A 27,197-nucleotide genomic window follows, 5' to 3' on the forward strand; every position below is an offset into this window, starting at 1 on the left:
GCAAACATTACTTCTGCTTCTTTTTTTTTTTTTTTTTCTTGAGACAGAGTTTCACTCTTATTGCCCAGACTGGAGTGCAATGGTGTGATCTTGGCTCATCGCAACCTCCGCCTCTTGGGTTCAAGCGATTCTCTTGCCTCAGCCTCCTGAGTAGCTGGGATTACACGTATGTGCCACCACGCCTGGCTAATTTTGTATTTTTAGTAGAGACGGGTTTCACCATGTTGGCCAGGCTGGTCTCGAACACCCGACCTCAGGTTATCCGCCCACCTTGGCCTCCCAAAGTGCTGGGATTACAGGCATGAGCCACTGTGCCCAGCCTTCTTCTTTAAAAAAAAAATTTTTTTGAGACAGAGTCTTGCTATGTTGCCTAGGCTGGTCTTGAACTCCTAGACTCAAGTGATCCTCCCACCACAGCCTCCCAATTATCTGGGACTACAGGTGTGTACCACCACACCCAGCTAATTTTTATTTTATTTTATTTTTTTTGAGGCAGGGTCTCACTCTGTCACCCAGGCTGGAGTGCAGTGGCATGATCACAGCTCACTGCAGCCTCAACCTCCTGAACTCAAGTGATTCTCCCACCTCAGCCTGCTGAGTAGCTAGGACTACAGGCATGCACCACCACACCTAATTTTTGTATTTTTTGTAGAGATGGGGTTTCGCCATGTTACCCAGACTGGTCTCAAACTCCTGGGCTCAAGTGATCCACCTGCCTTTGCCTCCCAAAGTGTTGGGATTGCAGGCGTGAGCCACTACATCCAGCCCTAATATTTTATTATTATTTGTAGAGACGGATCATTATGTTGCTGGGACTGGTCTCGATATTCTGGACTCAAGCAATCCTCCTGCCTCAAACCCCCTAAATGCTGGGATTACAGGCTTGAGCCACCACATCTGGCCTCCAGCTGCATAAGTTTTTTTTAACCCTCTGCTATTCTTCAGGGTTCACTAGGCAGAGTGGTGGACAAAAGCCACTGTATTGGTGGCAGGAGGTCTGAGCAAACAAGTCACCCAAACTCTCTGGACCTTGATCTCTCATCTGCGTCTTTACCGTTCCCCCAACATACCAAGGAAATTCCTGCCTCAATGCCTTTGGCCTTGCTGTTCCCTTTGCCACCAAAGAGAAGTGTGTCCAGATATTATTCCCACGGCCTTCTGGTCTTTACTCAAATGTCATCAGAGAGACTGTTCCTCCTCCCTGTCCCCGTGTCCTTCCCCAGCCCCTCACTCTGCTTTACTCCTCTTTACAGCTCTTATAATCTCCTGATTACACATACTTGCCTGGGTATTTGTTTATTGTCCGCCTTCCCAAATAGAATTTCATCTTCACGAGAGCCAAGATGCTGTCTGTCCTGGGCCTGGAAGCGTGCCCAGCACACACAGTAGGTTCTTACTGAAAATGTGCAGCCTGAGTGGACAAAGAGATCAAATGAGACTCCTGACAATACTTAGCATATTTGTTAGTGTCTGCAAAAGCACAAAGCTGTCCTAATGAGAGGGAGAGTAATAGTAATTGGAAACTCTAGACAGTATCTTATGTGGGTGGTAGAGCTCTGGAAGATCTTGGCCAGGGTGGATGTGGGTGGGGGTTGGGGTGGGGGAGGAAGTATTTCCGCTCTGCCAAGCTGCAGCAAGAGGCTAATGGCCTCCGCAGGGATCCAATCCAATTAAGGGCCTGGCTTCAAGTCAACTCGGGTTCCCTTACTGGCTGGAGCAGCTTCCAAGTGACAAAATGAAACCTGTAATGTCCCCAGGATGAGACAGTCTCCAGGCGAGCAGGGCAGAAAGGGGCTGATAGTCAGGTTTCTGCTCCCAGGGGAACAGATCTGCATTGGGCCCGAATAGTTTTAATACAGAAAGAGAGAGAGAGAGAGAGAGCGCGTGTGTGTGTGTGTGTGTGTGTGTGTGTGTGTGTGTGTGTGTGCGCGTGTGCGCGCGCGCGCGCGTGTGGTGGGAAGAGCCAGGAACAGCAGCTGGATTCAGTCCCTCATGGGGAAGCAACGGAAAGGGTTCAAATGCAAAATGAGGAGTCCTGGGTTCTAGTCTTAGTTCTGTTTCCACCCAACTATGGGACAGGGAAGAAAACCAAGTGGGCCAGGGAACACAAGCCCTGCCTGAGGCTCCAGTTCCCTACAACAGAACTGGAAAGGCAACTGTCCATGCATTCAGGCTTAATTGCACTCAGAAATCTATTTCAACTGTATTTATTTATTTATTTATTTATGTATTGATGAGAAGGAGTCTCACTCTGTTGCCCAGGCTGGAGTGCAGTGGTGTAATCTTGGCTCACTGCAACCTCCGCCTCCCCGGTTCAAGCAATTCTCCTGCCTCAGCCTTCGAAGTAGCTGGGATTACATGTGCCCACAACCACGCCCACCTAATTTTTGTATTTTTAGTAGAGATGGGGTTTCACCATATTGGCCTGGTTGGTCTCAAACTCTTGACCTCAAGTGATCTGCCTGTCTCGGCCCCCCAAAGTGTTAGGATTACAGGCGTCAGCCACCACGCCTGGCCCTGTTTTTCCTTTTTTTTTTTTTTTTTTTGGACAGAGTTTCTCTCTTGTTGCCCAGGCCGGTGTAAAATGGCGCGATCTCAGCTTACTGCAACCTCCGCCTCCTGGGTTCAAGTGACCCTCCTGCTTCGGCCTCCTTAGTAGCTGGAATTACAGGCGCCTGCCACCAAGCCCAGCTACTTTTTGTATTTTTAGCAGAAATGGGGTTTCACCACGTTGGCCAGGCTGGTCTCAAACTCCTGACCTCAAGTGATCCACCTGCCTCAGAATCCCAGAGTGCTGGGATTACAGGTGTGAGCCACCGTGCCCGGCAGAGCATGATGAAATCTTATGCCATCTTACTCCATCCCACCCTGGACATGGAATCTTCCCTTTGTTCAGCATCTCTACACTTTGGGCTCATGGGTCACTTCGTAGCTCTTTCGGTTATCAGATCAGCTATGGAGGTATCTCAGTGCTTGTGTTTAAGTAATCCTTATTTTACTCACTTGTTCTATTTTATTAGTAGTATTGTCATTACTCTCTTGCTGTGCCTAATTTATAAGTTAAACTTTCTCATAGGTATGCACATATGGAAGAAAACACAGTACTGTATATATAGGGTTATTACTACCCGTGGTTTCAGGCATCCACTGGTGGGTCTTAACACATAGTCCCCGGCAGATAAGAGCGGACTACTGTATTTCCTGCTGAAGCAATGAGGAAACTTACCTGGAAGGCAGCTATGCTCACTACCATCTCACCAGTGCCAGTGCTTCAGAGGAAACTTATTTGGGTTAGCTATTATAACTTGCCCAATCTGGGAGTCTGGCAGTTTGCTAGGGAAGCCCATATCGAGAACTGCAACACCACCTCTACCTCCCTGATGGGTGATGTAGAATCCAGACCAACGCGGCAGATTGGTAAGAGGAAGGAAGGATAACTCCCTCTTCGTGGTGCAAGGAAGCTTCTTAAGGCAGATGGATATTTGAGTTGAACCTTGAAGAATGGGTAGGAGCCTACCTTTTCCCATGCTCACTTAGTATACAGTGTAGTGAAGAGGAACATAGGCTCCTAGAGAGTTGTGGTTTGAATCCCAGCTCCACCATCTTCCCAGTATTTGAATCACTTGTGGTTAGTTGTCCTGTGATGTTCAGTTTCCTGGTGGTTTTCGTTGTTATTGTTGTTGTTTTTGAGTCTCGCTCTGTCACCCAGGCTGGAGTGCAGTGGTGTGATCTCAGCTCACTGCAGCCTCTGCCTCCGAGGTTCAAGCGATTCTCGTGTCTCTGCCTCTGGAGTAGCTGGGATTACATGCGTGCGCCACCATGTCCAGCTACATTTTGTGCTTTTAGTAGAGATGGGATTTCACCATGTTGGCCAGGCTGGTCTTGAGCTCCTGGCCTCAAGTGATCCACCTGCCTCGGCCTCCCTAAGTGCTGGGATTACAGGCTTGAGCCACCGTGCCTGGCCCTCAGTTTCTTTATTTGTAAAATGGGGACAATGAAAATTATGCCTTGCAATGCTGGGCATGGTGGCTCATGCCTGTAATTCCAGCACTTTGGGAGGCCAAGGCGGGTGGATCACTTAAGGTCAGGAGCTTGAGACCAGTCTGGCCAACATGGCAAAACCCCGTCTCTACTGAAAATACAAAAATTAGCCAGGCATAGTGGCACATGCCTGTAATCCCAGCTACTTGAGAGGCTGAGACATGAGAATCGCTTGAACCTGGGAGGTGGAGGTTGCAGTGAGATGAGATTGTGCCACTGCACTTCAACCTGTGTGACAGAGTGAGACTCCGTCTCAAAAAAAAAAAATAAAAAAAAATAAAAAAAATAAATCAAGCCTTGCAAGACCATGATGAATAAATATGATTGGATATGAAAGCACCCAGCTAGGTGTCTGGCACGCAGTGTGAGAGCTCAGTGACCGGTCAAGAATATGGACAGACAGGAATAATACCAACAGCTAGTGTCTACAGAGCACTTACAATCCAAGCTCTTAACACAGACTAATTTATCAATGATCCTATTAAATATTAATAGGTACTAATTTTATACCCATGTTTACAGATGAGAAAATGGTACTAATTTAGATCCATTTTTACTGATGAGAAAATGAAGCACAGAGAGGTTAAGTAAGTATCCTGAGTTAGTAAATAACAGAGGCAGGATTGGAAGCCAGGCAGTCTGGCCCCAGAGTCCATGTGCATAGCAGCTCATTCTGCTGCTGAAATTGCAGAACTTTGAGCTGAGACAGTCAGCGAGCAGCACCACAGAGTTAGATGTGGGAGGAGGAAAGTGTGTCATCAAGGGAGGCTTACTGGAGGAAAACCTGACCCCCTGTGAAGGGGCAGTCATAAACACAAACCACCTGGCTTCCTAGACTGGAAGAGCGTTACAATCCAAATGTTATGTCAGGGGTACATGAAACCATAGGATAAACATGGTACAGTCACTCACTCCATAGGCTATTTTTTTTTTTTTTTTTTGAGACAGAGTTTCGCTCTTGTTGTCCAGGCTGGAGTGCAATGGCGCAATCTCGGCTTACTGCAACCTCCGCCTCCCAGGTTCAAGCGATTCTCCTGCCTCAGCCTCCCGAGTAGCTAGGATTACAGGCATGTGTCACCACACCCAGCTAATTCTTGTATTTTTAGTAAAGATGGGGTTTCACCATGCTGGCCAGGCTGGTCTCGAACTCCTGACCTCAGGTGATCCACTCGCCTCGGTCTCCCAACGTGTTGGGATTACAGGCATGAGCCACTGTGCCCGGCCTCAATTTGATCAATTCTCAGGCACATTGAGTTTCTGCTGAATTGTTTTTTGGCTTAGATCTGCTTTGAACTGATTCACCATTTGGTTCCTTTTTGGTAGGGCAGAGAGGGTGGATTCTGGAAGGAAACTTTGCTTCAGTTCATGATTCTATGAAAAATTAACACTGAGTTCAGTCCAGAGTCCAGTCAGTCACTTCAGGATTTTCATGATTCAAGCCCCCATCTAAGGGAAGCCTTCTAGAATTTATTTTTTATTTATTTTCAACGAACTAGCTGGGCATAGAGAGAGTAGAATATGATGCCACATTCTAGCCTGCAGGGGTGGTAGGGACAGAATAAGTCTCAATGCAGGTAACAGCCATACTGACGGAGCAGCACATATGGTAAGGCAAGAATCAGTAATTAGCCCCGTCCACTTCTAGATAATGAAACTGAGGCTTAGGGGTTTTAAGGACATTGCCTTGTCGGATTTGAACTTAAACAGTCAGACTACAGAGCATGTGTTCCTGACCACTGGGATACACTGGCTCTTTCACGGAGCCTCTACGAGAAAATTTGAGCAACTTGCTTTGGGCTAGCAGAGGAAGAAATTGCAAGTTTCACTGTATTTTCATGCCTACATACAATTTGTTCAAACATTCTGGTATGTGCTAGGCACCGAAGATATGGAGACAAACCTCCCATGTCTGGGCCTCCTGGAACTCACTATTTATCCCAACCTGGGAAGTTGGGAGGAGTAGCTGTGAGTCAAGTATTATGGAAAGTCAGAAAAGGGCACAAGTAATTGTTTCCAGAGGAGGTGAAATTTGCCCCAGGCACTCAACGGCAGCAAACTAGGACCAGGTGCCTACAATCTCAGGGCAAGCACAGCTCTTGCCCTCGGGGGCTTAAATCCCAGGGCAGTTTAACTGGTTTGCGGACCACCTACTTCAGAATTGTCCTGGTGCTTGCTAAGATGTAGATTTCTCTTTTTCCCAGAGGATCTGGGAAACACATAAAGCGGGGCTGCGTGTAGCACCGAGGTGATTCTGACGCACACTCAAATTTGCTAGGTGAGCGGGGGCGGGGAGGTGGGGGGAATAAATGGGTGTGGGCAGTGGGGAACAAGATGGACAACGACTTGGGAGTCCTTAGTGGCCTGCAGGCACTGAGATTGCAGTTCAAGATCGTGAGCTTTGGGAGTTGTTACTCTCCAAGGGCTAGCTCAGAGCCTGAAACACAGTAAGGTTTCATAAATATTTGTGAATATGCGCCCGGCGCGGTGGCTCACGCCTGTAATCCCAGCACTTTGGGAGGCCGAGGCGGGCGGATCACGAGGTCAGGAGATCGAGACCATCCTGGCTAACGCCGTGAAATGCCGTCTCTACAAAAAATACAAAAAATTAGCCGGGCGCGGTGGCGGGCGCCTGTAGTCCCAATTACTTGGGAGGCTGAGGCAGGAGAATGGCGTGAACCGAGGAGGCAGGGTTTGCAGTAAGCCGAGATCGCGCCAGACTCTGTCTCAAGAGAAAAGAAAAAAAATTATATATATATATATATATATGTATTTGTGAATATGCTGGCTGCCAAGATCGAAAGGATCAGGAGCGTCAAAGGGAAAAACGAAGTCAGAGGCAGAAGAAAAAAGTGTTCCCCAGGCGATGTAAACTTTCCAGTGAGTTGTCTTGGAAAAGGCAACTCCGCATAATAGAGGGAGTTGGGGAGGTGGCCGCTGCGGGAAAGGGCGATGAGCCCTGGGGTGCCGCAGCGGGGGAGTGGGTAGGAGGCGCCTCCTCGCTTCCTCAGGCCGGCCGAGGCATGAGGTCACCTGGCACAGCACCAGCAGCAGCTGCGGAGGACGCGCAGGCGCTGCGGCGGGAGGCAGTGTCAGGCTCGGGCCCCTGGGGAATTCCTCCCCCACTTCCCCCCCTTCCCCCCCACCCGTCCCCTCGAGAGGCGTACCCGGGTCCCGCCCGCGCGAGCCTGAGCTTTGTACCGCCCACCAAGGCCACGCCCCCTACCAGCTTTGAGGCGTCGCAGAAGTCCTTTCTTCGGCTCCGGAGCGGTCCCGCCGCCTTCCCCGCTCGAGGCCACGCCCCCGTGCTCCTGCCGCCTTATTTTCCCCGGAGAGTCCCGAGGCGCCGCGCCTTGGCCCCGCCTACAGCCCGAGGCCCCGCCCCCAGCGCCCCTCCCAGCCCTTTGAAGCGGCTCGGGCTGCGGCTGCCTCAGAGTGGCGCGGGGGGCGTGGGGCGGTGCTGAGGAGCTGAAGCCGTGGCCAGCTCGACGCCGGACAGTCCAGCGAGCAGCACGGCGGGAACCGGCAGCCGGAGCAGTCCCGGAGCAGAAGCAGTAGCAGCAGCCGTCGCCGTTCGCGGAGCGCAGCCGAGCCGGCCATGGCGTTGTCGATGCCGCTGAATGGGCTGAAGGAGGAGGACAAAGAGCCCCTCATCGAGCTCTTCGTCAAGGTGAGCGCTTGCCTCGCGGTCCCGCCCTGCCGAGCCCCCGGCGCCCTCCCGGCTGCGGGGAGCGGCGTCCCGGGGCTCTCCCGAGGCGCCCCAGCTCGGCGCCAGCACCCGTCCCGCTGCGGGCTCCCGCGCCCCCGGCCCATTGTCTGGGGGCCGCCCGCGCCTTCCCGCCTCCGAGGGCCAGTCGAGGGGTCTGGGTTGGGGACCCGGGCGGCGGCCACCGTCTCCAGCTCGCGGGCTCCGGCGGACGCCAGACCAGCGTCCCGCGCCCGGGTGGGTCGGGAAGAGCCGGCGGGCGGGACTTGCCTTCCCGGGGGCCCCAGCGCCGGGCGCGCGCGGGTCTTGTCACCACCCCCGCCCGGGCGCCGGGGCCCGGCCCCACCCGCTCCCCAGCGCTCCGCTCCGCTCCGCCGCCCGGAGCCCGAAATGCGGCCGGCCGCCCGATGAGCTTTCAGACGAACTTCTTTGAACGCGTTTTTGAGAAAGCATTTGCTCCCCACTGGTCTGAAACGGAAACTTTAATTTTCGATGCAATCTTAAACAAATTTACCAAAGAGCAGGTGCTCTTGGACCTTCGGAAAAGACCGAGATTCCCAACTTGTGTTTTTCTGTCTTGGGCATTTACTGGCGTTCTCGTTTCTCAAGCGCGGAGTGTTCTGTATGATGCAACATTTTGGCTTCTCCCCCCGGCTTTGCTGCTTCGGGAAGGATTGTGTGTGCCCTTTTGTTTTGAAACAAATTGAGGGAGAGAATTCTTAACTTGCTTGGGCTTTAAAGGGTTGGTTTTCCCTTGTGTCTTCAGCTTTCATGTCCTGGAACTTATTTGTTTACACATACTACCACTCTTCCTTTGCTTTTCTCTTTAATAGTTTTTATTTTAGCAAAGGAGAGAGTCGAAGTTATAAACATCTGAATCCAGCTCTTTTCCTCAAAACTTAAAAAAAAAAACAAACACTGAGCTTCTTCCAGCTACTTAAAAAGCCAGGCTCATTCAGAGCTAGGCAACATACCGGAAAGTATATGGTCATCTAGAACTATTGGGTTCTTTATTTTTCCCCGAGTTTTTACTTTAAAGAAAGGACATTTCAGGGTGTGTTTAAGAGATAAAGAAGGGCTGGGCGCGGTGGCTCATGCCTGTAATCGCAGCACTTTCGGAGGCCGAGGTGGGAGGATTACTTGAGCTCAAAAGTTCGAGTCCAGCCTGAACAAGATGGCGAAACCCTGTCTCTACAAAAAAAATACAAAAATTAGCTGGGAGCGATGTTACGCGCCTATACTACTCTGGAGGCTGCGGTGGGAGAATCGCTTGAGCTCGGGAGGTCGAGGCTGCTGTGAGCCACGTCGCACCACTGCATTCCAGCCTGGGCGACAGAGCAAGACCCTGTCTCAAACAAAAGAGATGGAGAGAAGAAATAATCTGCATACTTTTGCAGTCTTCAGTAATGACTGAAACAGTGTTTACCTTAGGATTTTCTTTCAATTGTCAATTTTCGATTTTTTTTTCTTTTTTGGTCCAGGGAACTGAAACAGCAGACAAGTATATAACCCCCCAGATATCAAAGCGTTTCGGTTACTTTTAGTGGTGTAGAATGTAGGAAGGAACCTGAAATACAAGAAAGGAAGGAGGCCGGGCGCGGTGGCTCACGCCTGTAATCCCAGCACTTTGGGAGGCTGAGGCTGGCAGATCACGAGGTCAGGAGATCGAGGCCACCATGGTGAAACCCCCCCGTCTCTACTAAAAATACAAAAATTAGCTGGGCGTGGTGGCGCGTGCCTGTAGTCCCAGCTACTCGGGAGGCTGAGGCAGGAGAATTGCTTGAACCCAGGAGGCAGAGGTTGTGGTGAGCCGAGACTGCGCCACTGCACTCCAGCCTGGGCAACAGAGCAAGACTCCATCTCAAAAAAAAAAAAAAAAAGAGGAAGGGTGGTGGGTGGAAAACAGCATGGAGAAGGGAAACAAGTGGGCCAGAGATTAGTTAAAAAAATTTTTACAGAGTAAGGAATAGGAAGGAATTTCCATAAACTCAAAAAAAGTGCATCCATGAGTAATCTGTAAAACATGATACTTAACGGTGAAACTTTGGAACAGTATTAAACTTAGAATAAGATAAAGCTACTATCTGGCTGGGTGAGGTGACTCACGCCTGTAGCATTTTGGGAGGCTGAGATGGGGAGATCACTTGAGGCCAGGAGTTTGAGACCAGCCTGGCCAACATGGTGAAACCCTGTCTCTACTAAAAATAGAAAAATTAGCCAGGCATGGTGGTGGGCCCAGCTATTCGGGAGGCTGAGGCATGAGAATCGCTTGAACCAGGGAGGCGAAGGTTGGAGTGAGCCAAAATCAAGTCACTGCACTCCATCCTGGGCGACAGAGTGAGACTTCGTCTCAAAAAAAAAAAAAAAGAAAGATAAAGTTATTATCAGTTAATGGCTCTATTCAGCATTCTATTGGAGGAGCTAATCAAAGAAAACAAGAAAAATTAAGTATCTGAATTAGGAAGAGATTGATGCTTAACGCCCTGCTTACTATTAATTTCATCTTTCAGTTAGAATAGCAGAGGGGCGTGGTGCAGTTTTCCAAACTTGCGTCGATTGTATACCCTTTCTGTTTTTCATATTTGTGTTAAGAACCACTGAAAATCATCCTTCCTATCACAGTTGTAAGCCTTTCTCATTGGGCTTGGTGGCAGAGAATCAGGGTTCAAGTCACAGTTCTTTACTCCTTGGTTGGGTTACCCTAGGTAGTTTGTTTTCACTCTTTAAGCCTTATTTGTCTCATTTGTGAAATAAATGTTTTCTGCTACCCAGTGATTCAACATAGGCAAAACTTTGCACTGATACAGATCAGGTTTTTTTTTTTTTTTTTTTTTTTTTTTTTGAGATGATGTCTCGCTCTGTCACCCTGGCTGCTGGTGTGCTGGTGTGCAGTGGTGCGATCTCAGCTGACTGCACCCTCTGCCTCCCAGGTTCAAGTGATTCTTCTTTTTTTTTTTTTTTTTTTTGAGACGGAGTCTCGCTCTGTCGCCCAGGCTGGAGTGCAGTGGCGCGATCTCAGCTCACTGCAAGCTCCGCCTCCCGGGTTCACGCCATTCTCCTGCCTCAGCCTCTCCGAGTAGCTGGGACTACAGGCGCCCGCCACCACGCCCGGCTAATTTTTTGTATTTTTAGTAGAGACGGGATTTCATCGTGGTCTCCATCTCCTGACTTCGTGATCTGCCCGCCTCGGCCTCCCAAAGTGCTGGGATTACAAGCGTGAGCCACCGCGCCCGGCCCCAAGTGATTCTTCTGCCTTAACCTTCCGAGGAGCGCATGCACCACTAGGCCTGGCTTATTTTTGTAGTTTAGTAGAGACTGGGTTTCACCATGTTGGCCAGGCTGGTCTCAAACTCCTGACCTTCAGTGATCTGCCCGCCTTGGCCTCCCAAAGTGCTGGGATTACAGGCTTGAGCCTCTGTGCTCGGCCCCTAGACCAGTTTGTTTGAAAGGGGAAAAAAGGACAGGTAAAATGTGGTAAAGGGCATTCTTGATCTTTTCTCAAAACCTATGTGTGGGAAATGCAAATGGGGGAAATACCCTTGTAAATATAGTTATTTTGAAAGCAGTGGGCCAGGTGTGGTGGCTCACTCCTGTAATCCCAGCCCTTTGGGAGGCGGGGGGGTGGATCACTTGAGGTTGAGACCAGCCTGGCCAACATGGCGAAACCGCATTTCTACTAAAAATACAAAAATTAGCCACGCATAGTGGTGCATGGCTGTAATCCCAGCTACTCGGGAGACTGAGGCAGGAGAATTGCTTGAACCTGGGAGGCGGTGGTTGCAGTGAGCCGAGATGGTGCCACTGCACTCCAGCCTGGGCGACAGAGCGAGACTCCATCTTAAAAAATAAAAATTAAAAAAAAAAAAGAAAGTAGAGAGGGTGCAGGGGCTGTGGTTGGCCAGAGTGGTATGTTGAACAGTGTTAACCTGCCAAGAAGTATCTGAGTTTGTAGAAGAAAACTATTTGCAGGCCGGGCGCGGTGGCTCACGCTTGTAATCCCAGCACTTTGGGAGGCCGAGGCGGGCGGATTACGACGTCAGGAGATCGAGACCACGGTGAAACCCCGTCTCTACTAAAAATACAAAAAAAAAAAAATTAGCCGGGCGTGGTGGCGGGCGCCTGTAGTCCCAGCTACTCGGAGAGGCTGAGGCAGGAGAATGGCTTGAACCTGGGAGGCGGAGCTTGCAGTGAGCCGAGATCGCGCCACTGCACTCCAGCCTGGGCGACAGAGCGAGACTCTGTCTCAAAAACAAACAAAAAAAAAGAAAACTATTTACAGTTGAAGCACATAGCATGTATAGAAATTAGAAATTCGGTGGTGGTGCTAGGGGGAAGGCCAAGAGATATAATGGGGCTTTGAGCCTACCTGTCTAGCTAGCAATGAGCTTTACATTTAAGAGAGAGAGAGAGAGATGAGCACCTTCTCAGATAGTGTGACTGAACTCACAGCTGCATTTCCTTCCTTGTGAGTAGTTTTTGGAGTTGTCTGCCCATGAGCCCATTAACTCCCTGTCATCTGTATAACAGCAGGATGTTTTTTTTTGGTTTGTTTTTGTTTTGTTTTACCCTCAACATCTGAAGGATAGATAGGATGCCCTCTCAAAAGTAAAAAAGGCAGCTGGGCTGTGGTGGCTCATGCCTGTAATGCCAGTACTTTGGGAGGCTGAGGGAGGCGGATCTCTTGAGCCCAGGAGTTCGAGACCAGCCTGGACAACGTAGCAAAACCCCATCTCTACAAAAAATACAAAAAATTGGCTGGGTGTGATGATACATGCTTGTGGTCCCAGCTGAGGTGGGAGGATTCCTTTAGCCTTGGAGGCAGAGGTTCCTGTGAGCCGTGATTGTGCCACTGCACTCCAGCTTGGGTGAGACCCTATCTCTAAATAAATAAATGAAAAAATAGGTAAGTAACTAAGCTGGGCCTGGTGGCCCACGCCTGTAGCCCTAGCCCTAGAGGCTGAGGGTGGGAGGATTGCTTGAGCCCAGGAGTTCAAGGCTGCAGTGAGCTTATGATCATGTACCTGTACTCCAATCTGGGTGACAGAGCAAGACCCTGTCTCGGGGGGAAAAAAAAGGCTTACAATGACAATCATCCTTAACAGTGGAGATGCTCTCTACCCCACCCAGAGGAGCCTGGTAGCTGTATGTATTTTCAGCTGGGAACCACCAACAGATAACGGTATTTTCTGACCTTTTAGCAAGGGCATAAGGTCCCTTATAATCTGGGTTTCTTTCTTTCTTTCTTTTTTTTTTTTTTAAGACGGAGTTTCGCTCTTGTTACCCCTCCACTTCCCGAGTGGCTGGGACTACAGGCGCACGCCACCATGCCTGGCTAGTTTTGTATTTTTAGTAAAGACGGGGTTTCTTCATGTTGGTCAGGCTTGTCTCGAACTCCTGACCTCAGGGTATCCGCCTGCTTTGGCCTCCAAAAGTGCTGGGATTACAGGCGTGAGCCATCGAGCCCGACTTACTGCCTGGGTTTCTAATCCAATATGTCCAGTTACTAATTGTGTATCCCAGGATACATCACTTAAACCTCTCTGTGCCACATCTGCACAGTTGGGATATTAGTAGAACAGTCTTATGGGATAAATTAATATATGTAGTATGCAACAATCTTAGAACAATGTCTAGTACACAGTAAGCAAATAAATGCTAGTTGTGTATAATTTTGTATGAATATATATTTATATGCAAGTCTCCCCTACTAGATAGGCAGTAAATTCTTTGAGGATAGGGTGTGCATATGGTTCAGAGTGCCTGCAACTTAAGAGGATGCCAAATGTTTGAAATGAGAATTGCTCCCTTCTTTCAGAGAATTCTGTTGTCGAGCATTTTGTTGTCAATGTATGTCTCTACCATGCTTTGGAATTAGAAACCACTTACTGAGATCCCGATGGTTAGAGCATCAAAGCATGGTTCTTCATCCTGTTTTCTCTAGCCTCCAGTCTCCAAACCCAGTGTAATTTTATCTACTCACCTGTTTTTTTCTCCATTTAATACTTTCAGTCTTTTTTTTTTTTTTTTTTTTTTTTTCGAGATGGGGTCTTGCACTGTTACCCAGGCTGGAGTGCAGTGGCACGATCTTGGCTCACTGCAACTTCTGCCTCCCGAGTTCAAGCGATTCTCCTGCCGCAGACTCCCGAGTAGCTGGGGTTACAGGCACCCGCCACCATGGCCAGCTAATTTTTTGTATTTTTAGTAGAGACGAGGAGCTAATTTGTATTTTTAGTATAGACGGGGTTTCACTATGTTGGCCAGGCTGGTCTTGAAACCCTCACCTAGTGATCCACCCGCCTCGGCCTCCCAAAGTGCTGGGATTACAGGCAGCCACTGTGCCAGTCTTTTATATATTTACTAGTGTTTCTTCTTGGCTATGTCCAGAATTTGGGGAACCAAGATTTTTGTTTGGGTAAAACTAAGTATTAACTCTTGAACCACAAATGAGAGTAGTAGAGATGGGGTTTCTCCATCCAGCCTGGCCAACATGGCGAAACCCCATCTCTACTAAAAATACAAAAATTAGCCGGGCATGGTGGCGGGTGCCTGTAATCCCAGCTACTCAGGAGTCTGAGGCAGGAGAATCACTTGAACTCGGGAGGCGGAGATTGCAGTGAGCTGAGATTGTGCCATTGCACTCCAGCCTGACGGACAAGAGCAAGACTCTGTCTCAAAAACAATCACATCAAAAAACAGAAAGTAATCCCTTTGCGGAGTTCAGTTTTATGGGCTGGAATTTAAATTTGTTGTTGTGCCACTGTGAATTGGGATGATCACTGTCAGCAAGTAGTCACCAAGCTGCTGGGATTGGGGTGGTGTTTGTAAAAAGTTAATCTGGTGCAGGGTGGCATAACACATAAGAGTCTGTTTCTTTTGAGATATTTGGCAGAGGTTCCTAATGGGCATGGACTCTGGAGCCAGACTGCTTGACTTGAATCTGGCTTCTAGTATGTCAGACAAGTTTTTAAGCTCTCAGTGCTTCAGTTTCCTAACTTCTAATAACAATTTTATATGGTTACTGAGGGGATTAAAACTGTTAATCTGTGCATATTAGTTAGGGTAGTTTAAGTTGCTGTAATAAGTTATCCCCCCACAAACAGTGGTTCAAATATGATGGAAGTTTATTTCTCACCCCTCAGTCCAGGAGAATGTCTTAGATGTTAGGGTGGCTTTCCTCCTCAGAGTCATTAAGGGACCCGGGCTCTTTCTAGCTTATTTGTCCACTAACGCCCAGAGCATTGTCCTCTTCTGAATTGTCAAAGTTGGTGGGTGACAAGTACTGTCTGCTGCCAGTGGGGGGTGGAAAACATGGAGGAAGCACATCTTAAGGGCCCCAGCCCAGAAGTTCTACCTGTTACTTCCGGTCACATTCTACTGGAGAGAACTTAATCACATAGCTTCATCTGCAAGAGAGGCTGGCAAGTGTGGTCTAACCATATACCATCCTATGTAAAACTTTAGGAAGAGTGCTTGACACATAGTAAACACCTGCTTTTGTCATTGATAATAGTTTATTATTATTATTATTTTTTGAGACGGAGTCTCGCTCTGTCGCCAGACTGGAATGCAGTGGCGCAATCTTGGCTCACTGCAAACCTCTGCCTCCTGGGTTCAAGCGATTCTCCTGCCTCAGCCTCTGGAGTAGCTGGGACTACAGGCACGTGCCACCATGCCCAGCTAATTTTTGTATTTTTAGTAGAGATGGGGTTTCACCATGTTGGTCAGGATGATCTCGATCTCCTGACCTCGTGATCTGCCCACCTTGGCCTCCCAAAGTGCTGGGATTACAGGCGTGAGCCACCGCGCCCAGCCTAGTAGTATATTATTTTTAAATGCGGGCTCTATTAGTAGGATCAGGGAGTTCTGTAAATCCTTGAAATTACAGTAAAAAATTCTAATGTGAGGCTTTTTTTCTGGAAATTCATAAACCAAGGCTAAGAACCACTGTTCTAAAAGAAGTAAATAGTGGAATTCTTAGAGTCAACAATACTTTATATAAGCAAGGTATAAAAGAAGGGCTTGGGCTAGATGATCACTAAGGTCTCTTCTAGTTATTATTAACTATGACTTAAAGAATGTACCGGCATGAACTAAGTGCTAATACTGAGTTAAGTACTATGGAAGATATAAGAAATTATTAAACAGTTAATTTCTTTAGGTTTACAAATTTTATTGGAAAGAAAACAATACAAGATGGTCCATGCTTAAAGAGTCAAGTGGGGCTCACATTAAGTAGGGCTAGGAGACGTGGGGAAAGTTGGAAGGAGGCTTAAACTTGACCTTGAAAAAGGAGATGAATAGGTGGGTTTGGAATAGCCAAGAATTGGGAATGTGAGTTTTGATATCATGTGGAAGCTTCTTATGCAGGAAACAATTGGTAGATTGATACCTAAGAAGGAACCAGGAGTGATGCAGATCTATAGTGCCAAGGAGACAAGTTATTTAAAAGTTGAGGATGAGGCCGGGCGCGGTGGCTCACGCTTCTAATCCCAGCACTTTGGGAGGCCGAGGTGGGCGGATCACGAGGTCAGGAGATCGAGACCACAGTGAAACCCCGCCTCTACTAAAAATACAAAAAAAATTAGCCGGGCGTGGTGGCGGGCACCTGTAGTCCCAGCTACTGGGAGAGGCTGAGGCAGGAGAATGGCGTGAACCCAGGAGGTGGAGGTTGCGGTGAGCCGAGATTGCGCCACTGCACTCCAGCCTGGGCGACAGAGCAAGACTCCGACTCAAAAAAAAAAAAAAAAAAAAAGTTGAGGATGAGACTTTTAAAACCTAACTTGGGTTTTTGTTAATGTATACATTTTCCTAGCCTTTTTCATTCTCCCCACACTTTCCTGTGTTTTTGGATTGCTGTCCAATAACTTTTCAGTGGCACTTGGGAAGGTGCAAATGGATTGTACAGATGGGCTGTTTTGACAGTTTAAAGCAGGAATTCTTTATATTGTTTCAAGGGCAGACTTCAAACTTCCCCCCGTCTTTGTTTTTTCAAACAGAAAAAAATGAAATTTTCTATAGGAAATGATGCTGAAAACTTTGTTCTGGTAATTAACAAAAGCTAACTCAATATTCAGACAATATTACCTTGAATCTAATTGATTTGCCATTCATTTGAGGTTTCCGGGGGGGGGGAAAATTCAGGAGACAGAAATGAATGTAAAGTATCAAGTTAATGAAAACCTATTATTTTAACTTTTTGCCTGAGCTGTTCCTGAAGACCTAACAATGCTACTTTTGGCAAAGGCCAAAGTTGATGATTTTGGTTTAATGTAAAAACCTGTGAGAAAGGAGCCTAGAATGGGGAAGAGGCAGGAGGCTTTGAGCCTAGGAGACTGAGTACACGAAAAGCTTAACAGAGTATGAATAATGATAGCTATGAAAGAGGCAATTGGGAGAAGAACCTGGCTGTCACGAAAAGTCACAGTTGGTTTGGGAAGATGCCTGCAGAGGTGCCTAGAAGCCAGTAAGTAAGGATGGTGAGCCATCCTTTCCCGCTTCCTGTTTCATTAGAGCTGTGGAGCCTCTGTGTTCCGATGTCCCCTGAATAGGGAATTGTGAGTCCATAAAAGGAAAATGTGTTAGGCAGGATGGGAAGTGTGATTAAGGCATGAGTTAAGATTTTGGTCAAGTAAAGGAGTAAGCTAGGATGGGTTTGCCCATTTTAGACGCTTGTATAGAGAATGGAAAGGGACTTTCTGAAGGAAAATAACATTAGGTCATGGTTACCTATTGTCCAAGGATGATTTAAGACATGTAAATGTAATTTAGGGCATCAGCTGGTGAATTTTCTTGTGGCTTTTAATTATATTGTCTATTTCGAGACTTGCCTCTTATCTCTCAGTGGTCAGTTCTAGATATTGGTGTAAAAAATAAGAAATAACAATTATAGGCCCTCTGCGGTGGCTCATACCTGTAATCCCAGCACTTTGGGAGACCAAGGTGAGCGGATCGCCTGAGGTCAGGAGTTCGAGGCCAGCCTGGCCAACATGGTGAATCCCTGTCTCTACTAAAAATACAAAAGTTAGCTGGGCATGGTGGTGGGCGCCTGGGCAAAATAGTGAGACCTCATCTCTATAAAAACTAAATTTTTGTATTTTTAGTAGAGATGGGGTTTCACCATGTTGTTCAGGCTTGTCTTGAACTCCTGACCTCCTGATCTGCCTGCCTCGGCCTCCCAAAGTACTGGGATTACAGGCATGAGCTACCACTCCTGGCCCCGTCTCTACTAAAAATATAAAAATTAGCTAGGCATGATGGTGCACGTCTGTAATCCCAGCTACTCAGGAGGCTGAGGCAGGAGAATCTCTTGAACCCGGGAGGCGGAGGTTGCAGTGAACTAAGATCACACCACTGCACTCCAGCCTGGGCGACAGAGTGAGACCCTGTCTCAAAAAAAAAAAAAAAAATTGGTCTGGTGTAGTGGTGGTGGTGAGTGCTTCTAGACCTAGCTTTGGCAGGCTGAGGCCAGAGGATCACTTAAGCCTAGAAGTTCAAGGCTGCAGTGAGCTATGATTGTGCCACTGCACTCTGGCCTGAGTGACAGATGGAAAGCCTATCTCTTAAAAAAAAAAAAAAAAAAAGAAAAGAACTATCCATATAATTAGCCTTATATGGTTTCTGTTTCTTCCTTTATTTAAAATAAAACCACAAAAAACAAAATTAAAAAAAGAAAAAAAAACCCAGGATAATGTATTAGTCTAATTTATGAAAGTGACAACTTCATGCGGATAAATAAGACTGTATTTGAAAATTGTATCAAATGTAGACTAGGAGTATCTTAAATTTTAACTTTTTTTTTTTTTTTTGAGATGGAGTTTTGCTCTTGTTGCCCAGGCTGGAGTGCAGTGGTGCGATATCGGCTCACTGCAACCTCCGCCTCTTGGTTTCAAGCGATTCTCCTGCCTCAGCCTCCCGAGTAGCTGGGACTACAGGCACGTGCCACCACGCCCAGCTAATTTTTTGTATTTTTTAGTAGAGATGGGGTTTCACCATGTTGGCCAGGATGGTCTCGATCTCTTGATCTCGTGATCCGCCTGCCTCAGCCTTCCAAAGTGCTGGAATTACAGGCGTGAGCCACCGTGCCCTGCTAACACTAACATTTTGAAAAAGTGACTATTAGAACCAGGGCCAGGAATGGACCTGAGGTCAACATGCATATATTTTGTACCTTTAAGCATCCTTTCATAGGTTTCTTTGCTTTTCTTGAAGTTGAAATACAAGCTGTTTCTTGAAGCTGAAATAAACTAGGAGTATGACAGGTTTTCTTTCTCTTTTTTTGGTAACAAAATTATTACTTCCAGCTTACATGTGACTAACTCATTCTTATGAAAAGATTTAGTTCTCATTATAATATAGTTGTAAAAATGTCGATCACCTGTAATAACTTAAGTATTGAATTTTACCACTGTGCAGCATAGCTATTTGTGTATGTGGGAGAAGAAAAAAGAGAATCTGAACAAATATTGGAGAATACAAAACCAAACAATCAGATGAAAGCTGAGATAATTAAGAACTTTTTTTTTTTGAAATGGAGTCTCACTCTGTTGCCTAGGCTGGAGTATAGTGGCGTGATCTTGGCTCACTGCAGCCTCCACCTCTCGGGTTCAAGCGATTCTCCTGCCTCAGCCTCCTGAGTAGCTGGGATTATAGACACCCACCACCATGCCTGGCTAGTTTTTTTTTTTTTTTTTATTTGAGGTGGAGTTTCGCTCTTGTTTCCCAGGCTGGAGTGCAATGGCACGATCTCTGCTCACCGCAACCTCCGCCTCCTAGGTTCAAGCAGTTCTCCTGCCTCAGCCTCCCAAGTAGCTGAGATTATAGGCATGCACCACCACACCCACCTAATTTTGTATTTTTAGTAGAGACGGGGTTTCTCCATGTTGGTCAGGCTGGTCTGTAACTCTGGACCTCAGGTAATCCACCTGCCTCGGCCTCCCAAAGTGCTGGGATTACAGGCGTGAGCCACCGCGCCTGGCCTAGTTTTTGTATTTTTAGTAGAGACGGGGTTTCACCATGTTGGGTAGGCTGATCTTGAACTCTTGACCTTAGGTGATCTGCCTGCCTTGGCCTCCCAAAGTGCTGGGATTACAGGCATGAGCCACTGCACCTGGCCTTAAGAACTTTTAAGGATTTGTGAATTCTCTGCATGTTTTCTTCTGCTAGCAACCAGTTACTTTATTTTGGAAGTAGAGAACAGGTGGTGGATTACAAGAGTGAATATTCATTAAAAACTAAAGATGGACCAGGCGTGGTGGCACATGCCTGTAACCCCAGCACTTTGGGAGGCTGGGGCAGGAGGATCATTTGAGCCCAGGAGTTCGAGACCAGCCTGTGCAACATAGTGAGACCCTGTCTCTACAAAAAAACTAAAGGTGAACCAAACTAGATTATTGTGCTACCTAGGAAAACAGAAAAAGTGGTAGCTGTGAAAACAGACTAATCAGGAAAAAAAGAAGGTGATTAGACTTAAGAAATTAAATTTAAGCCTTGACCATAACATGCACCCAAGACTGAAATGAAATTTTTTCTTTTTCTTCTCTTCTTTTTTCTTTTCTTTTCTTTTTTTTTTTTTGAGACAGTCTTGCTCTGTGGCCCAGGCTGGAGTGCACTGGTGCAAGCACTGCAACCCCAACCTCCTGGGCTCATCAGCCTTCCAAGTAGCTGGGACCACAGGCACGCGCCACCGTGCTTGGCTGCTTTTTGTAGAGATGGGGTTTCTCAGTGTTGCCCAGGCTGGTCTCAAACTCCAGGGCACAAGCAATTCTCCCACCTCAGCCTCTCAAAGTGCTGGGATTACAGGCGTGAGCCACCATGCCCAGCCCTATTTAGCCTTTCTCTGTTTTAGTTTAAATATTGGTCCTAAGTTTGAAAAGTTAATGTCATTTCCTTCTGCTTTCTAGTATATTCATTGTGTGTATTATGCTCTTTTTAAAAAAGTGTCTTTTTTTCAGTTATAAAAGCTATATGTATTTACTCTAGACAACTTAGAAAACAATAGAAAAGCATAAATAAAGTAAAAATTACTTACAACCCCTTAACTAGAAACAGTTGTTGTTATTTTATGTCCTAGTCTTTTTTTTTTTTTTCCTCGTTCTTTCTCCCCAGCTAGAGTGCAGTGGTTCAATCTCAGCTCACTGCAACCTCTGCCTCCCGGGTTCAAGCGATTCTCCTGCCTTAGCCTCCCAAATAGCTGGGATTACAGGCGCCTGCCACCACACTCAGATTATTATTTTTTTTTTTTTTGAGGCAGAGTCTCACTCTGTCGCCCAGGCTGGGGTGCACTGGTGTGATCTCGGCTCACCGCAACCTCCACCTCCTGGTTCAAGTGATTCTCTTGCCTCAGCCTCCCGAGTAGCTGGGACTAGAGACATGTACCACCATGCCTGGCTTATTTTTGTATTTTTAGTAGAGACAGGGTTTCGCCATTGTTCGCCGGGCTGATCTTGAACTCCTGACCTCTGGTGATCTGCCCGCCTTGGCCTCCCCAAAGTTCTGGGATTACAGGCGTGAGCCACCATGCCCAGCCCTTAGTCTTTTTTTTTATAAGTTTGCATGAATTATTATTTATTTATTTTTATTTTTATTTTTTTATTTTTGCTTGCATGAATTATTGAGAATTTATATATAATATTTTAATGCTCTTCATGACAGAATACTTGAATGAGTGAAGAATGAGGGCTGATCTGATATGTAACGTGTGTTGAATTGAGTTGGTTTAAAGAAAATTTATTTAGGTTTTATAAAAGAAACTCAGATTTTGCCTATATCTTCCTTAGAACATTTGATCTTTGGTGGAAGAAAGCAGGTCATGAAAGTATAACATGAAATGTGCCATCACCTAGAATGGATATTGATTAAATGGTTTGAAGGTAGATCCTCCTCTTGTGCTTTTTAGGAGAAATCTATTCTAAAAATGAAAGTTATTTTTCAGTGTTAATTTCTTCCTTCAATATCTATGTAATAGGTAAGATATGTTCATTTTATAGTTCAAGTATAATAAGAAACCAGTCTTTGCCTAGGAACAGTTGAGCACAGTATAGGGGATCATAATAGAAGCAAACATCAATTGAATACTTTCCATGCACTAAGTGCTGGAGAGGTAAAGGAGTAAGAATGAGCCCCTTGTCTTCAAGGAGCTCTCATTATAACCAAGTAGACAGTCAGATGGTGAGTAAATGAGCCATGGTCGATGGTGGTAGGTTCTTAGCACCATCTTTTTCCTATACAATACGTGACTTTTTTTTTTTGTCTCATGCACTTTTTTATTCTATCTGAAATAAAAGCTTAAGAAATGATTTAAGTGGGAAATTAAATGAGATAATTGATTTAGAGATGAGTTAAATGTTTGTGTTGTATTCTAACAGTTTAAGAGTTGCTAGTATTACTGAATCTATTACACTGCTAATTATCAGTTGTTTAAAGAACCTTTTGACCAGGCATGGTGACTCACACCTGTAATCCCAGCATTTTGGGAGGCCAAGGTGGGTGGATCGCTTGAGTCCAGGAGTTCAAGACCAGCCTCTGCAACGTGGTGAAACCCTATCTTTTTGTGTTTTGCAAAAACACAAAAATCTGGGTGTGGTGGCGCGTGCCTGTATTGCCAGTTGCTTGCGGGCTGAGGCAGTTGGATCACCTGAACCTTGGGAGGTTGAGGCCACAGTGAGTAGTAATCCATAATCGTGTCACTGCACTCCAGCCTGGGCCACAGAGTGAGACCGTGTCTCCAAAAAAACCAAACCAAAACAAACTTTTATCTTTTCCCTCAATAATTAGTTGCGTGTTATATCTGCTAATTTTGATCTATCTAAAATAAAACGGATACTTCTTGCCTCAAATTTTAAATATGGGCCAGATGCGGTGGCTCATGCCTGTAATCCCAGCACTTTGGGAGGCTGAGGCAGGTGGATCAGCTGAGGTCAGGAGTTTGAGACCAGCCTGGCCAACATGGGGAAACCCTGTCTCTACTAAGACTACAAAAAATTAGCCAGGCATGGTAGCGGGTGCCTGTAATCTCAGCTACTTGGGAGGCTGAGGTAGGAGAATCGCTTGAACCTGGGAGGCAGAGGTTGCAGTGAGCCTAGATTGCACCACTGCACTCCAGTGACAGAGGGAGACTCCATCTCAAAAAAAAAAAAAAAAGAGAAAATCTTAAATAGATCTAGTTTCCCTAGTTGTTTATTGAATTAGATACAAAATCTTTGATCTGGCATTGATCTAACTTGTATTTCCACTCTTAACCCCACCGCAGCTGCAGATATGCCTCATATTCTATCTAGATTGGTCTTAAGCATGCCCTGCACTTCTCTGCCTTCATGGAAGACTTTTGCTGGTATTTCTTTCACTTGATATACTTTTGGCTTTTCTACCGTCTCCCTGCCCCCAATTTCTGCTTGCCAGAATAATATCTGTTCTTCTTTCATTCATTTAACAACTATTAAGACACCGTTCTAGGTGCTTGGATGCACCTAGTGAACAAAGTTCCCGTCATTATGGCAGTCATATTCAGTTGAGGGAGGCAAACGATAAATGCTGGTGTTTAAATGCTGTGAAGAAAATGAAGTAGGTTAAGGAAATTTTTTGAAGTAGGTTAAGGAGTATTGACAATGATAGGGGGTGCTATTTTCAGTTTAACGGGGCATTCCGTTATCCCTGTGGAGAATGACAATTAGGAAGGCAAGGTCAGAAGCAGGGAGACTAATTAGAGGTGACTTTTCCAGTAATCCGGGCACGAGATGATGGTGGCTTGGAATAAGGTGGGAAGTTGCTGGATTCTGGATATATTTCTAAGATGTAGACAACAGAATTTCCTGATGGACTGGATGTGGAATGTGAGAGAAAGGAGTTGAAGATGATTCTGAGATTTTTGTTCTGAACAACCAGAATGATGGAGTTGTCATTAACTGAGGTGGAAAAGGCCGTGGGAAGGGCTAATTCTAGTGGGGAGGAGATCGGGAGTTTAGTTTTTTGACATGTTAAATTCAAATTTGTTAATACCTCATAAAACCTGTTGTCTACTTGGAGAGGCATATGTTAAAGAAACATATAAATAAGGACAGTATGTTATTATATCAAAGAAAAGAACAGGGCAACTTGAGAAAGAATGACAGGAAACCCAATTTAGATGGAGGCTCAGTGAGAGCTTTTCTGAGAAAATGACATGTAGGATGAGTAGTAATTAGAATGAGGGGAAAAGCATTCTAGGTTGAAGGAATCAGCATGTGTAAAGGCTGGAAATAGTCAATTAAGGGTGTGACTGGAAAATAGAGAACAAAAGTGAGCAGTAGAGTGAGGGATTGACAGGGGCCACATCATGGAGGGCGTTGTATATCGTGCGAATTTTGTCCTTAGTAGAAATGGCAGTTCTCAGATGGGTTTAAGTGAGGGAGCTTCAGAATTAGAGTTACATCTTAAGATGAGTAGCCTGGCTCTGTGGAAAATGAATTTAAGGGAGGCAAGAGTGGCAATAAGGACAACTATTTGGAGGCCATTGCAATCAAGAAAGGTGATGGTGACTTGGATTAGGGAGGTGATGGAGAGGAGAGAATGGATTTGAGATAGATTTTGGAAGTAGTGTCAATAGGAAGATATATAAGGAGGTATGTGAGAGAGAAAAGTGTGAGAAATGACTTGGGTTTGTAATTAGAGTCACTGGTCAAGAGTTGCCGTTCATGGAGAGGGAGGAGGAGCAGACAGAGTTCAAGTTTTGACTTGTTGAGTATAAGATGGCTGAGATGTCAAATGGAGATGTTGGTAGAAAGTTGGATATACAGATCTGTTCAGAAAGAAGTCTAGGCAGGATAGAGACATTTGGGACTTGATGATATATATGTCATACTTGATGACATATATGTATATATGACATACACACACACATATAATATTTGGTATTTAAAGTGTATGAGGCTGGATGTGGTAGCTCACACCTATAATCCCAGCACTATGGAAGGCTGAGGTGGAAGATTTGCTTGAGGCCAGGAGTTTTTGACCAGTCTGGGCAACATAGCAAGACCCCATCCCTGCAAAAATAAAAATAAAAAATCAGCTAGGTGTGATGTCACATGCCTATAGTCCTAGCTACTTCAGGAGGCTGAGGCAGGAAGGATCACTTGAACCTAGGAGTTAGAGGCTACAGTGAGATATGATCATGCCACTGCACTGCCAGATGAAGGAGTGAGACTGTCTCTAAAGAAAAAAACAAGTGTATGAGATCATTGTGTGGATGAGTAAAGAGTAAGGAAAATGCCTAGAAGCAAGTTCTGAAGAACTCTAAACTAGAGGTTGGATAATGGAGGAGAAGCTAGACAAGGAGAACAAAGAGGAACTGTGGGAGAACAGTAGTGAGTGGTGAGAGGAAAACCACTAGAGTGAGGTAGGAAGAAGCTAGGAGAGGTTTGTAAGGAGGGAGTGACCAGTTGTATCAAGCTGAGTGTTTGTTGGATTTAACACCCTGGAAGTTACTGGCAACCTTAGTAGTAACAGCTTTGGTGGAGTAGTGGTGGTGGGGAAGTCATAATACAGTGGGTAGAAGAATGAAATAGGAAGTAAGAGACTGGAGTCAGTGTGTAAAGCCAACTCTAACAAGAAACTTGGTTATGTAGAAGAGACAGGTTGATAGCTGTAAAGGGGGCTACATATGAAGGGAAGGCTTTAAAAAGTATAAGCTGTAAGAGCTGGGTTGAATGCTGATTTATTAGAGAAAAAGGTGGAAAATTAAACAGACATGGTTTAATGGATGTCGTTCAAGGAATCTCCCAAATGGCCACCTATTCCACTAGGTCCCCCTCAGTGGTATGTATTGCTTCTTTGTATGAATTTTCATAAACTTTCCCCCCTACTTCTTTACTTGAGGCCAAGTAAACTCTGTGAGGAAGAGATTTTGTTCTTCATCTTTGTATAAGCCAGACTGTCCAACGCTATGTTTTCTTGAAGAACCAGCTAAGACAGGTTCTTCCATTTCCTGACCCCCACACTCTGCAAGTGCAAAAACCATTTTGTTGCTCTCTACTAAAGAAAGAATTGGCTGGGCATGCTGGCTCACTCCTGTAATCCCAGCACTTTGGGAGGCTGTGGTGGGCAGATCACCTGAAGTCAGGAGTTCAAGACCAGCCTGACTAATATGGAGAAACCCCGTCTCTATTAAAAATACAAGTATTAGCCGGGCGTTGTGGCGCATGCTTGTAGTCCCAGCTACTTGGGAGCTGAGGCAGGAGAATCACCTGAACCTGGGAGGCGAAGGTTGCAGTGAATTGAAGTCATGCCACTGCACTCCACCACAGAGTGAGACTCCGTCTCAAAAAAAAGAAGTTCAAATCTATAGTCTGGGATTCAAGTCTATGGCCTTCATAGTCTAGCTCCAATTAATTGAACAAATTTATCTCCTACTTGTCCTGGGTCTTACAGTCCGGCTAAATTGAACTCTTCTTTGTTTACAGGTGAGCTATCTTGTTTCCCTGAAGCAACCTTTCCCATCTCTTCCATTCCCATTTGTTTAAACTCCATAATCCTGTAAACCTCCATTTAAATGTGTCTCCCTTTGTTAATCCTTCAAGATTCATATTTCATGCCTCTTATATGACTCTTCGGTTATCTATTTTGTTGATAGTTTTGCATGTATGTCTTATCTTTGCTATAATAAAGTAAGCTCCAGGAGAGTAGATTCCTTGTCTTATTTATCTTTGCATCCACCACAATATTTAGTAGATTGTCTGCCTCATAATAGGCTTTCAGTAAGTCTTATTGAATGAGTAAATGCACTTAAGTATAGTTGATAGACCTTAACCTACTGCTAGTAAATTATAGTTGGCTAAAAATATTCTTTATAAGTGCTGTGCTTTGGAAAAGGATCATCTGCTTAGCAGCACTGTTTGGCGGGTAGTTGTTGCCCAGGCTGGAGTGCAATGGCACAATCTCCGGCTCACCGCAAACTCCACCTCCCAGGTTCAAGCGATTCTCCTGCCTCAGCCTCTCGAGTAGCTGTGATTACAGGCATGTGCCACCACACCTGGCTAATTTTGTATTTTTAGTAGAGATGGGGTTTCTCCATGTTGGTCAGGGTGGTCTCGAACTCCCAACCTCAGGTGATCCACCTGCCTTGGCCTCCCAAAGTGCTGGGATTACAGGCGTGAGCCACCACGCCCGGCCGAGGCTCACACTTGTAATCCCAGCACTTTGGGAGGCGAGGCAGGTGGATTGGGTTTCCAGCCTGGACAACACGGTGAAACCCTGTCTCCACAAAAAATGCAAAAATTAGCTGTGTATTGAAGCACACGCCTATGGTCCCAGCTACTTGGGAGGCTGAGGTGGGAGGATTGCTTGAGCCCGGGAGACGACGTTTGTGGTGAGCCAAGATGATGCTACTTTACTCCACCGTGGGCGACAAAGCAAGACCCTATCTCAAGGAAAAAAAAAAAAAAATTCATACTCTGGTATCTTCTGGCATTTCACAGAAGGGCAT

The 27,197-nt window shown here is 46.1% G+C and overlaps 1 protein-coding gene across 1 annotated transcript in view; it reads left to right on the forward strand.

Moving 5' to 3' along the window:
- The first annotated feature begins 7,430 nt into the window (after window positions 1-7,430).
- Window positions 7,431-27,197, forward strand: part of CLIC4 (chloride intracellular channel 4) — a 94,484-nt gene continuing 74,717 nt past the window's right edge. Inside the window, exon 1 of the mRNA XM_032759356.2 lies at window positions 7,431-7,708. Within this exon, the coding sequence (XP_032615247.1) occupies window positions 7,637-7,708 (72 nt within the window). The 5' untranslated portion in view covers window positions 7,431-7,636. The remainder of the gene's footprint in view (window positions 7,709-27,197) is intronic.

Source organism: Hylobates moloch, unplaced genomic scaffold, assembly GCF_009828535.3.
Source record: "Hylobates moloch isolate HMO894 unplaced genomic scaffold, HMol_V3 SCAFFOLD_9, whole genome shotgun sequence".
NCBI lineage: Eukaryota > Metazoa > Chordata > Mammalia > Primates > Hylobatidae > Hylobates > Hylobates moloch.